This window comes from Curcuma longa, chromosome 21 (genome assembly GCF_044706935.1).
Source record: "Curcuma longa cultivar G26 ecotype Majalengka, Jawa Barat chromosome 21, ITB_CL_G26_1.1, whole genome shotgun sequence".
NCBI lineage: Eukaryota > Viridiplantae > Streptophyta > Magnoliopsida > Zingiberales > Zingiberaceae > Curcuma > Curcuma longa.
The window spans coordinates 12097241-12111245 of NC_133881.1; the positions used below are offsets into that span (position 1 = coordinate 12097241).

Below are 14005 nucleotides of genomic sequence, written 5' to 3' on the forward strand. Positions count from 1 at the left end.
TATAATCAGGATGATCGAACCATTTGACTTTTTCAGAAGTTTTATCAATCCACTTAATTAAATTAAAATGAATAAAATTTTAAAAAAGAAAATACTATTGGTCTTTTTAATGAGATGGATATGTTTAATAATTAACGATTTCATTGTTTTTTTTATAATAAAAAGAGGCAATTGGATAAAAATAACCTTTTATTTTAAAAAATAATAATTGCTGTGAAACTTATAAATTATGTATCATTTTATTTTTCATTCGATAATAATTTTTTAAATCTGTAATGTACAAAAATAGACATGAACTATATCTCCACGGCGATCGATCTTCATGGTTATTCAGGATGCCAATCGCCGGCGGCGGCGACCAATGATGACGAAGCTGACCTTGCCATCGGCGCAAGGAATTCAAATTCCTTTTAACATCGGGTCCGTATCCACTTCGTTACTCACACGAGACCTGGATTCCCGCCCCTCTTCCTCCACCGGCCGGCCGGAGGCGACGCTGGAGACGCTGTGCAGCCACCCGCCGATCAACGCGCTCTGCCACGAGCCCCGGGAAGAAGCAAAGCTCGGCTGGTTCACTTCCCTTACCACCTTCAACGGGCTCTCCAGCGCCTTCAGCACGTGCCTCGCCACCGGTCGCTTGGCCGGGCGCGGGTCCAGGCACGCCTTCGCCACCACCGCCACCGCCCACACCTCCTCCATGTGGTCGTCGTCCACCACCAGCCGCGGGTCGACGATCTCCGCCATCGTCTCCTTCTCCATGATGCTGATGCAGGCCGCCATCTGCTTCAGCCACTTGTTCGTGGCGGCGCTATCGGAGCCGCTGATCCCCGGCTTTCCGGTGACGATCTCGAGAAGCACCTTCCCCATGCAGTATATGTCGAAGGCGCACGTCGCGGTGGAAGAGCCGGACGCGCTTCGATTGGAACTCCTGCAGCAGACGCAAGTTTCGATTTAGTTGTCGAATTCAATTTCAGGATCGATCGTTGGGAAATATAATTACTGCGACGGTCTCAGGATTCTGGCGAGAGCGTTCTGGCGGGCGTCGAATTGCTGCGCGCACACTTCGCCGAGACTCCCCACCCGAACCTCGTATTTATCATCAAGAAGGATGCTGCTCGCTTCGATATCCCTGCGAGCAGAACAACATAACTCATCGGAATAATTGAATAAAGGATCGTTATCGATTTCAGACCTGTGGACCAGTGGAGGATTGCTCTCGTGATGCAGAAAACAGAGTGCCTCTGCGACGCCGATCGCAATCTTGAGCCTCTTTATCCAGTCCAGTGTCCTCGAATCGTCTCCCTCGACCTCGGATTTCCTGTACAGAGCAGCGGTGAGATCGCCGTTCTTCATGTACTCGTAGACGAGAAGCTTCTCGTTTTCCTTCTCCGAGCAGCTGCCGAGGAACGGCACCAATCGGGCGGCGCCGGAAACAGAATCGAGCAAGCTCAGTTCGGCTAAATACGATTCTCCTCGCGCGAATTGCAGGTCGATTCTCTTCACCACAATTTCCTTTCCGTCTTCCAGCACGCCGCGGTAGAGGTCGCCGGAGTGGCCGTTCTTGATGAGCTTTGCGGCGCTGAAACCCGACGTGGCCTTTAGTAACTCGTCGTAGCTGAAACCGTCGCCGGGAGTTGCAGGAGAAGATGATGTCGGTTCTGCTACTACGGAAGGCGGAGGGAGGCTGCCGCTGACGACGGCAGCCTTCAGACGAGCTCTGCGTCTACGGATGTAGAGCATAAGAATGACAACGGTGACGGCCAGACTACAAAATATAGCCGCCAATGAATACCACCGATTCCATGTCCATTTCATGCCGGAAGCAGTCAGCGAATCGAAGGCGAGGTTCCTTTCCGCGTAGAAGTTTTCGCACTCAACCGGCGGCCTCTGTTTCTGTGCAAAAGTAAAGCAATTCCCCGAAGCAGTGCGAAGGCCCACGAATTCTCTCCCCTCGAAATAATTGCCGGAGAGATCCACCTCGCTGAATCTTCCGACAAGTAGTCCTTGGAATTCAGGAGGAATCGATCCGTAGAATTGATTGTGGGACAGGTTAAAGACGCCGCCCTGGCCATAAGTGCGGGCGCTGCCGACGGCATCGTCGACTGGAAGCTCGCCGGTGAGATTGTTGTTAGAGACATCGAGGAGCACCAACTCAGTCAGATTCAAGATTGACTTAGGGAGAGATGAATAGAAGTCGTTGTGGTCCAATTTGATGGAGCGCAGCGAGAGCCCCGAGAGCCCCGAGAAGAGGTCCGCTGGGACTGTACCGGAGAGACTGTTGTTGGATAAGTTCAGTGTTTGGAGCTTCTGGAGCTCGCTGAGCCCCGGCGGGACGGTGCCGTTGAGGGAGTTGCCGGAGAGGTCGAGGACGGTGAGCTGGTGGAGCCGGAAAAGAGCCTCTGGGATGCTGCCGTAGGCGCCGGTCCGGGCGAGGGAGAGGAAGGTGAGGGAATGGGCGTCGCCGAGGGCAGCAAGGATGGGGCCGGGGAGCAGGAAGCCGGAGGCGTCGAAGGAGGTGAGGTTGCTGAGTCCATGGAAGTCGTAGGCGACGAGCGCTCCTGACGGCTCGCTACTTCGACGAACAGAGGTCAGATTGATAGAAACGATGCCGTCGGAGTTGCACTCGAGGCCGATCCAGCAGGCGCAGGAGCAGGGGTGCTCGCACCTGTCTGACCAGTCGTCGTGGCTGACGGCGAGAGATTCGCGGAGGCGGATGAGAGCGTCATGCATAGCGTCGTGCTTGCGGCGGGGGGCGGCTGAAGCGGCGACATGGAAGAAGAGAAGGGAGCAACAGAGGAAGGAGCAAAGGAAGAGGAGGCGCGCCGGAGAATCCATGGCGAGGAAGAGAATGGCACGGAGCAGTGGAGGGGGGCTGTTTACTAGGAGGAATATAAGGAGGGGCGGGTGGAAAGTCGTGGACGGCTTACGATGCGGTTTGAGAGGGAAAGTTCGGACGGTAGTGTTTACTGAGTCAAAGGAAGGGAAGACACCAATTAGTTGCCGACATTGTATTTTTTTAAAAAATAAAAATAAAATTCATCGTCCATTTTACAGATCTATTCTATGATCATCTATAAAAAAATAAATTAAGAAATTATAATTAATCACGAAGGAGAAGAATATTGTTTATGTACATTGTATTTGTAGTTACAGAGCCTGCCGAACTTAATTGTATTTATTTATTTTTTAAATCGAATTTATTTGAAATTATTTATTAAACATATTATCAATAAACTTAGTTAAAACTCAATCAAATAACGATAGTATGGTTATTTATAATTTACATAAAATATTAGGATACAAATCAAATCAAATGGACTCTCTAAATTATTATAGTAGAAACTATTAAATAGCTTCTGCAATATATAACAGCTATCGGATAATTTTTCCAACGTATAGAAACTATCGAATAACTGTTATAACACGTAGAAGCTATACAGTAACTATTAATGATAATAGTGAATTCAGAATTTATAAGTAGAAGCTATTCGGTAGCTGTTACAACTTATAGAAACTACTCGGTAGCTGTTACAACGTGTTTAAAGTGAATTTAAGATTTAAGATTTAGGATTTATATCGTATAAAAACTACCAAGTAGCTGTGATAACATGTAAAAGTTATTCAATAATTACTACAACATATTTAGTCTAAGTTTATGATCTCTGAACACTATTATATCAAAATATAATTTATTAATTTGATCAAAATTATTTAAATTTTATTAAAATTACTTTTAAAATAGTTGTAGAAACTATAGTTGCTACAATCCTAAACGCTAAACTTGTCTCTTTTATACTATGTGAATTTTAAATTTTAAACTCTAAACTCACTTTACACACATTGTAATAACTACCGAATAACTTCCATACGTTGTAACAGCTATCGAGTAACTTCTCGCCCATTTGATTTTTTTTTTTAAATGTCCTTTGATGATTTATAAAATTTGAGGTGCCTATTTGATTTTTACCCAAATATTATGGGAGGGCGTCCAAATATATTATAAATTTAGTAAAAAACTCTGTTCATAAACTAACCGAATTCACTAGTATCAAACTGAAAGCGATTTATGTGTAAAAACTGATACGTTAAAAATTGAATATGACATATATTTTTTCTTAAAGTTGTAATTTATTTATAAAAAAATAAAAAATAAAACAGGAAATTCTTATATCGGCTTATCTTCTTCTGTATGGCTGGCATGCATTTCGATTTTTGGGTCATTTGAGTATCTTCTTACGTTGGCTTATCTTCTTCTGTACGGCAGGCATCCATTTTGGTTCATTTGAGCAGAAGAGTAGGTTGTCCCCGGGACATAGGTGAGTTGGTTATGATGTAACAGATTTGCAGAAGAGGACAAGGGTTCGAATCCTGGCGAAGCCAGACAATACCCTCCTGCGTCGTAACCAACTGCACTTTCTCGATTTACCTCCTCACATATGGTCGTGGAGCCGCTAAGGTGGCGGATCCACCTTTATGCAGAAGAGCAGAAGAGTAAGCTCCCGAGGCATAGCTGAGTTGGTTACGACGCAGCAGATTTGCAGAAGAGCAGAAGAGTAGGTGGGATTGTTGAGTGTCGAATTGCTTTTTTTACATAAGAATATTTAATATTTTTATTTTTTATTTTGTCTCTAAGACATAGTTGAATTTGTTACGATGTAGCAGAATTGTAAAAGAGAACAAAGATTTGAATCTCAGCGAAGTCGGACAATACCTTTCTCTGTGGCCAATTGCAGTTTTTTGATTTACCTCCTCACATATAGTCGTAGAGTCGATCGTGTGAGACCGTTGGAGTGACAGATTTCACTTTTTTGCAAAAGAATATTTAATATTTTCTAAATGAATATTAATATTTCGAAGATCAATTCTATAAAAAGTTATCCATATGTATGAGCATATGCACACATCAACTTTAGTTTTTTCAAACTTTTAAATTCCTTTTTCACATAAAATTTTAATTTGAGCGTTGAAGTATCTTGTCGGGATCCACTCCTGACGTTATTCTAATTCTCTTTTTAAGTATTTTTCAGATCTATTCATCTCTCCGGATGACTATTTTCGAAGAGCATACACGTCAACAGTGAATCAATAGCTTGATCATCCATGGTGTATCGATCAGAACAATATTACTATTATTTTTTAATATTTTCATAAACTCATTCACTTATTACTGATTGTACAAAAACCTCATATTTTTCTTCTGCAAAAGGTGGAATCTGTCACCCCAGCAGTCCCACACGGTCGGTCCCACGATGATTTGTGAGGAGGTAAATCGAGAAACTACAGTTAGTCACAACGGAGGAGGGTATTGCTCGGCTTCGTCGAGATTCGAACTCTTGTCCTCTTCTACAAGTCTGCTCCGTCGTAATCTCATCCTTTTCTTCTGCAAATGGTGGAATCCGCTGCCCCAACGGCCCCACACGGTCGGCCCCACGACCATATGTGAGGAGGTAAATCGAGAAATTGTAGTTGGTCACGATGGAGGAGTGCATGTATTGCTCGACTTCGCCGAGATTCGAACCCTTGTTCTCTTCTATAAATTTATTCCGTCGTAACCAACTCAGTTATATCTCGAGGATTACCTCATCTTTATCAATATGATTGGACGATGGCTCACCAATCAGATTGATTGATTTAACCCTAGTTAGTGCCTTAAAACACGTGCGACCTACCTACGTTTTTCCAAGTCATGCCTAACAAGAGAAGAAGTTCCTGGCCGATGCATGCAGACTTCCAAAGTGACGAAGAAGACACGGTCCACGCTCAATCGATCAGACGTAAAGTTTGGCTTCATTATATAATATATCCCACCAAATTGAAGGAATTTGAGTCAAGTCTTTTTTTTTAAAGACATGTTTATAATTTAACTTAATTATTAGCCGTCGATATTTTTATTTTTTGACTTTAAAATTTTGGAGTTGAATTATAATATTAATTATAAAAAAATTAAAATAAAAAAAAAGTAGTTGCTCATGGATATCCGAAATAAGAAGTGCAGTATCACAACCAAACACATCATGTGAACATCAAAAAAAAATTTCGTTTTGAAAATTCTTTTGTGCTTAATGCTATAATTTAATCGCGAAATCCTAAAAGTAAAATTTTAATCACTTAACCCTAAGTAAAATAAATAAATAAAAATAATAAAATACTACTATTCTTATTGTAGGTGCTCGAAAATAATTCGAGCCTCCGAACTCTTCTGTTGCGCACCCTGTGCTCACAAACAGCACGCACAGAATATCAAATTCGTATATATATACACACACTCTACTCACTCATCTATTACTTATCACTGGAAGAGTTTTGCAAATACAACGGAGTCTTTTGCAGAAATGGACAGCAATCAAAGTCCTTGTTTCAATGGAAAAATAGAGACGAAGAAGAGTCAAAAATTCACTAAGATGCCCAATATAATGAATGTTCACCTCTTCCTTTTATACTAAGTTCATTGCATTATAAAATTTATGATCCATTAATAGCTCATTAATGTTAATGAATTGAGTTATCAAATCTACATATACAATTCACATCTAATATCTTAAACCCTCTTCATGCACCATGTATTAGATAACTTAATTGGGATTTAACCTTAATATCAATTATTATGTGTATTAATTCAAATATTAAACTTCAAATGGAGGCTTAATTCCTCAATCGTCCACTTAGACTATACATGAAATCGTATATACAACATTTTAGTTGAGCTCAATATATCAAAACTTTGAGTTAAATACTCTCTTAAACAATCTGATCTATTAATTCCATCAATACAGGATTAAATAATTAAAGTCAGAGTTATCAAAATTATAACAAGACCCAATCATAGTCCTAGTTTCATTAACGACATATATCTAATATGAATATGTAGTATGAGAATAATACGAAATGTGATTTGTACATGCTCATTCTCAATTTCCTCCTTATGACTCAAAATTGAGTCTAAATCATGTTTGCTAATACCTTATGTTAAACTGTAATAGTATAACATGATTCAGCTTATAACTCAAAAAATAGTCTCACATCATATTTACAAATGTTGTATGTAAAATCGTAATAATAAATCATGATGTCTTTATGTCAGAGAATCAAAACCTTGTACACAATAAGCCAAAAAAACATATATGCTCATACTCAGCACATGCTGTTGAAATACCTTGGATGACAAACCCTTAGTTAACGGATCCACTAATATGAAATATTTTCTAACATGCTCTATCATAATTTAACCACTTTAAATTCTTTTAAATTTAATCATCAGAATTTTTATGTCAATATGTTTAGACTTCGACGAATTGTAGTTATTCTTAGAATATGATTATGTAACTTTATTATCACAGTTGATCCTCAATGATTTGCCAATAGAGTCATCAATTTGAGTTGAGCTTATCAGATTGGTCCACCCCCACCAAATAATATAAGTGGATTGAGTTGAAATTTTATCAACTCATTTAAAAGCAGGTCCAAACAGACTGACCGGTGCAAATTGTAGGTCGAAGCTAATCGACCTATGGTGGGCTCTAGTTGGCTTATGGATTAAGAATTTTTTCCCCAAAATTTAAAATAAAAGTGAAAAACTCAATATCCTTGTGGGCTTGACCCGCTTAATCTGAAACCTAAACTTAAAATTTTTAACTTTTAAAATATATTTTTATATTTTTTGATGGGCTCATTGACTGATCTGCTTAACTCTCAACCCGTTTTGAGTTGAGTTGAGTTAAAGATTTCCCAACCCATTAGGATGAGAATCCTGTGATAAGGTTTTGCATCCATATCTCATGATTAAATGTCTCATAGTAGACTATAAATTCTACATCGATTATGAAAATAACAATTATTGTATATTTGATATTTTTCTATATATGACATAGCTCCTCCTGCTAAAGATGACAATGGATCGAGTTTGGGTCGGAGTTTATATCTTTCGTCCTCATCTCCATTTATTATATCTATTATCATCCCCATCTCCAACCACATCGGAAATTCAATTTTCATTTTCATCCTCATACCCATCGAAGGATGGATATACATCTACATCTCCATCCCCATCAAAGAATAAGATATCCTCTATACTAATAAAAATTTTCATTTCATCCAATTATCATCATTTAATAAAAGTATATTAAGATTAATATCATATCCAAAAATAATAATAATTCAACAAAAATAGCTAAGAGGGGAAAAGCCGAAAAGGGAAAGGAGGAGAAGATCATTTTTTTATTTTTTAATTATATATATATATATATATATAATTTAATTGGGTAATCTAATTGGGTATGATTAATTTTACTAGATTCACCTTCGTACCTGTATTCGAAAATTCTCATACTCGATTGCTCAATTATTTAATCGAGTCCAAAAATCTCTTTATACCCTCTTCCATTCGGGTCGGGTATTGGATCCTCCATCGGATTTTGAGGAAATTATTATCTCTACCTCCTGCTAATATGAAAACATAACTTGAGATAAACCTCCTTTATTTAAGCATCCAATAAAATCAAAGTCTAAATATCCTATGATTTCTAAATGACCTAATCTTTGATAAGTGAGCATGTAATTTTTAGATCTTTTCAAATACCGCATAATCCTCTTTATAATTTTCCAATACTCTAGTTGAGGATTACTCAAATATTTGCCTAGCATCCCCATAATATATATAAGATTTGGACGCATATATACTCGAGCATACATTAAACTCCCTATTGTTGATGCATAAGTGAATTGCTACATTTCTTTTATCACAAGTTCATGGTGTGGATATTACCGCAAGTTAAATCTATCATCCCTTAACACCGATGTGTTGTCAAGTGCACAATTCTGTATATATCGAATGTTCACCTTTTCTATATAAATTTTTTATGAAAGTCCAAATGTGCACCTTGAATGATCATGATAAATCTATATATTTAAGACAAAGGATGCATCATTAAAATCTTTAATTTCAATTTCACTTGATAACAATGACTTGATTTCTAGCAGACCTTTATCATTATTTGCTAATAAAATATTATTCATATACAAAATAAGTATGATAAACTTATTTCCATTGAAATTGATATACAAATATTGATCAACTGGATTCTCCTTAAAATTGTATGAAGAAACCATTTGATCAAATTTTCAGTATCATTAACTAAATGTTTGCTTTAACTTATAAACAAACTTTCTTAATTTACATACTGTTGGAAATTTGAATGGAAATAAAAAGTGGTGGAAGGAGGAAGTTCCTTTGTGAATGAGAATATAGTTCCACATTGGAAGTTTCAAGGTATAGTTGTTGGTTTATATTGTGTTACAAGTATTGATGTTGTGAATAAATGCATGAGAAAAGGCTCTCTCTTACGCGTGGGTGCGCAGGGGGTGCAAATTCAGGGCTTGGATTGTACTAAACCAAGAGTGACTCGTGTGCGAACACGACCTGCGCACGTCGAATGTTGGACCGGTCAAGGCAAAATTTGTCCAAGCAAATGAACCAACATTTTACCACTTGAAAATGTTTTCTTTTTGCTCAAATGATAAGTCTGCAACTAATACATGCATAAATGCAATTTAGTGATGCATAAACATATGAATGCATGAATGCAATTTAATGGCATGAATAAAACTTTAATGTATAGATGAGAAATTCTATATAAGACTCCAAGTCTTGAGCAAAGAGGACGATCCAAAAAAAAAGCTAAGTAAATCCACCTGCAACCCCATCTTTCTTTCTCTCTGTCAAGTTAATTTTTCTATCGGCTTGGCAGAATCCTGTGATAGCGATTCTGATAGCGTTCGGGTAATATCTGAGTTTGTCGCGATCTGCCTGTGCTTGGTGGTCAGCGCGGTTTTGTCATTGAATCCTGTGAAATAGACGTCCGTCGTGGCCTCTAAGCACCGTCGGAGGGGACGAATCTGTTTTAAGAAAAATGCGTTGTATGCAGGGCTGGGCTTGATATCATCCTTTCTAGCCACTCGGCCACTCAGCACTTGACGACTCGACACTCGGCCACTCGGCCACTCGGTGACTCGGCACTCGGCCACTCGGCACTCAACAACTCAGCTCTCGGTAGTCGACAACTTGACCCTCTCGGCAATTGGCGACTCGGCCATTCGATTGACTCAGCACCGATGATCGAGAAAATATTAGCCCCTGTTGACAATTTGAAATTATTAGTTCGAGCCATTTCTACACGATAAGTTAAATTATTTTATAATTTTAATTCAGTAAAAAATTAATCTCTTCATTAAAGGTTGTCTAACCCATAGTGTTTTGAATCTCTGAATTTAAAATTCTATGACTGCACTACGTATATAATTTCCTTAAGGTTTTATTGAGAAATATTATTTTAACGTTTATTTCATCAATGTTTTCTTTTGAGTGAATTAGTGAAAAGTCTCTCTCACTTGTGTCTGAGAGCAAATGCCCAGCCAAAGTCCAATAACTACCCAAAAAAACAAAGACTTTCGAGGTTGAGATTTGTCCTCTAGGGTCGGATCTCATAGCTAAAGTTAGGCTAGCTGGTAAAGTGAGGTTTTCATGAAGTATTGTTTTCCAAACTATGCCTAACAAGAGAAGAAGTTCCTGGCTGATGCATGCAAACTTCCAAAGTGATGAATTAAGAAGACAGACACGGTCTGCTATTCGGTCAAGACTCAATGGAGACGTATTAGAGGCCAGCTCGATGGGTGCTGTGCTTGATTGCGAATGTGAGTCAAGTCTTTTTTTGAAGAATAGACATGTTTATAATTTAACTTAATTATTAGCTATTAGTCCTCTACTCCGTGGGAAGACGGATCTAGTCTTTGAAGAAGAGCATTGATGCATGATCCCACGTACTATAAGGAGTAATGATTCATCGTATGAAAAATGCCAACATGAATGCAATATGACACTCACATTGACAGTGGGTCCCACTGCATATCAGTGGGACCCACTGCATGTAGTTGTGAGTGTCATGCTGCATTCATGCTATGAATCATTACTCTACTATAAGATCGAGTTGGCTTTTCACTCTACATCAAAGTCTTCAAGGTCGTGCCAATCGATGGATTCTTTCGTCTTTGGGCCACCAGAGTGATGATCACCTCTAACTGAACCTCTAGAATCTTTTGTTTGTGAATCGACTTTGGGCCATGATCATCGTCGTCATCCACTTCCAGGTCACTAAAAGAAACATCCTCTTCCTGCCCCAAAGGAACACATCAGGCATCCCTTGTGGTGCTTGCTTCACCGATATCATCCTCCAACCATCCGTCACCATCTTCTTCATTTGTCCCGATAGAGAAGATGCTTCCCTGCCCAGCCCTTCTGATCCTGGTTTTCTTAGGCTTGGAAGATCTTGTAAAAGCGCGGCTCTAGCTTCCACAATCTGGGAAATGAAAAGACGATTAACATAACAACATATACCAAATAAAGTAAACAATCGCTAGTCTTCAACACTTATTTGTTTCAATCTAGATGTAGTTTATGTTGGAATACAATCAAAGTTTCATATTGAAAATACATGAAAAATATTTTAGAATTATAAAATGGAAATATCTGTATTAGCAGGAGGCCTTTTAGATAAAAACCAAAAATAAAACCATGAGGGCGTGAGCTCAAAATGGATAATATCGTATCGTTTTAGAGAGATATATATGGATTCCATCTATTCTAACAGTGGTATCCAGCGGGTCTGTTGAGATCTGGATCAGTAAAGGGTCCGTTGGGACCATTAGGGAGGGGCTCCAGTGGTCTTTTGTTTAAGAGGTAGATTGTTGGAATACAATCAAAATCCTATATTGAAAATACATGGAAAATATCCTGGGGTTATAAGAATTGGTATGAGGCCTTTTGGTAAAGCTTAAAAATAAAATCATGATGGCGTGTGGACAATATCATATCATTTTGAAGATATATGTGAATTTTATCGGATCTAACAGTTTACGTATGCACATCTCAAAGAACCTACTCGCTTTGAACTCCATTGCAATTCAAATGGCTAAAAAGTAAGCAAGCCCGCTCACCTAGATTTTAAGATAAACTGAGACCACTCAACGTAGCCTCAACAAGAAGAGGAGATGGCAATGTATCTTGAAGTAACTTTCCTAATAGATAATTCAGCCAAATAACATCTTCAATCCAAGCAAGAAATTTTCTTCATGATCCCTATTCACAATGAAAGAATGAGTAAGACATCTTTAATCCAAGCAAGAAGATTCCTTCAAGTAGTTTCTTTGTTATTTGTCTACGTGTTTCTGTCTTTATTTTGTTGTATAAAACATCTCGTACCCAATGATGGACCTAAACCACATGATTCTTTTGGTATCGCCATCAATTGACTTTCCCTAATGAAACTAGCTAGTTAATTTGTCACAACAGGAGTGGAATAGAGATCTAATTATTGTTTAGCTTAATCCAAGTATGAAAAATCAACAACATGAGAAAGGAAAAGATCTTTAACTAATACAAATGTGATAAGTACAAAACTATAGTTGGTTTATGATTTGAAACAGAATGCTTTTGCATATAAGTGTTACTGTGTTCAATATTAATTATTGTGGGTCATCATGTAGTAAATGTAAATGTAAATGTTTTTTCATGGATTAATTGTTTGAAACAGAATGCTTCTGCATATAAGTGTTACTTTTTACTAGTTTGTGTTTAAATTAAATTGAGATTGTCCTTATGCTTGCTTTTTCCATGTGTTTTGCTTAATTGGTCTATTCTAATTTCTTGTGTGTTTATATTAACTTTATCATGTCTCCAAAATCCATTGACATTAATGCTTCTATGCTTAACACTTTTATCAATGTAAATTGGAAAAAACTTAACATTGCTAGGAAGAGACCATTTACTACTCATGATCAGGATCCTAACTGAATAAATAATTTTAGCTGAATATCCTGATGCAGAAGAACAAGTGCTTACAATAAAACGACTGTGAAAAGGAATTGTTTTTATAAGTAAATGTGGCACAAGTAACTGAAAGTCATCATTGATGCAATGACACTTTTTATTGATTTTTGAGACCAAACTAAATGGATCATTTAATCTATAGACGACATATCAGGATAACATGTCAAATGGTGAGCAGAGCAATGAATTCCACATAATTATAGCTTCACATCTGAAGGAATTGTTTTTATAAGTAAATGTGGCACAAGTAACTGAATAAGAGCAAATCTGTGAAGTCATCATTGATGCAATGATGTTTTTTACTGATTTCTGAGACCAAACTAAATGGATCATTTAATCTATAGACGACATTATCAGGATAACATGTCAAATGGTGAGCAGAGCAATGAATTTCACAGAATTATAGCTTCACATCTGAAGGAATTGTTTTTATAAGTAAATGTGGCACAAGTAACTGAATAAGAGCAAATCTGTGAAGTCATCATTGATGCAATGACGTTTTTTTACTGATTTCTGAGACCAAACTAAATGGATCATTTAATCTATAGACGACATTATCAGGATAACATGTCAAATGGTGAGCAGATCCATGAATTCCACAGAATTATAGCTTCACATCTGAAGTAGGGTGGTGGTGAGGGGAATGTACCTGCTGAGCGTTCTTCACCATGGGGCAAAGGAAAATCTAACCAAGTCTCAGGATGCATCCTCGTCATCCTCCCCTTCTTCCTCTAATCCGAACGGCAAGATGGAAGAGGCGATCTTAGAGATCTCGGAGACGGCCTTGTGTGCGACAGCATCGACGAGATCCCGATCCGAAATTTTCCACTGATCTCTGCGAAATCACTGCGGATCCCCACGATCCTCGACGAATCCCGAGGCCTCAGCTACGGGGATGTCACCGTCACGCAGTCCGACTGCCGCCCGGTCGTCAGATTCGTCGGGTCCGAGAGAGGCGGGGGCGAGGAAGGAGGCGACGCCCCAGAATTGACGGGTGAGGGTCTTGGTGAGCTCGGATAAGTCCTCCTCGACGCTCCGCACCTCCTGCTCCTCATTCTCGTCTACTTCTTGAGCTCTCGACGGGGATCCGACGCGGGATTTCTCATCCAAGCAACTAACGACCATAAA

General features: G+C 38.8%; 1 protein-coding gene and 1 pseudogene across 2 annotated transcripts; both read right to left on the reverse strand.

Moving 5' to 3' along the window:
* Positions 1 to 227: 227 nt before the first annotated feature.
* On the reverse strand, positions 228 to 2848 carry LOC141814845 (putative LRR receptor-like serine/threonine-protein kinase At2g16250). Of its 2 annotated transcripts, XM_074702795.1 has the most exons (3): positions 1193 to 2848; positions 1001 to 1129; positions 228 to 928 (listed from the first exon to the last, which is right to left on the reverse strand). In XM_074702795.1, exons 1-3 carry the CDS (start codon positions 2833 to 2835, stop codon positions 400 to 402), a joined length of 2301 nt encoding a protein of 766 aa, XP_074558896.1. In that variant the 5' UTR covers positions 2836 to 2848; the 3' UTR covers positions 228 to 399. The 2 variants fall into 2 exon arrangements, with proteins under 2 accessions (XP_074558896.1, XP_074558895.1); XM_074702794.1 differs by having other exon boundaries at positions 1001 to 2848.
* An 8451-nt stretch (positions 2849 to 11299) lies between these two features.
* On the reverse strand, positions 11300 to 14002 carry LOC141815187 (uncharacterized; annotated as a pseudogene).
* Positions 14003 to 14005: the final 3 nt, after the last annotated feature.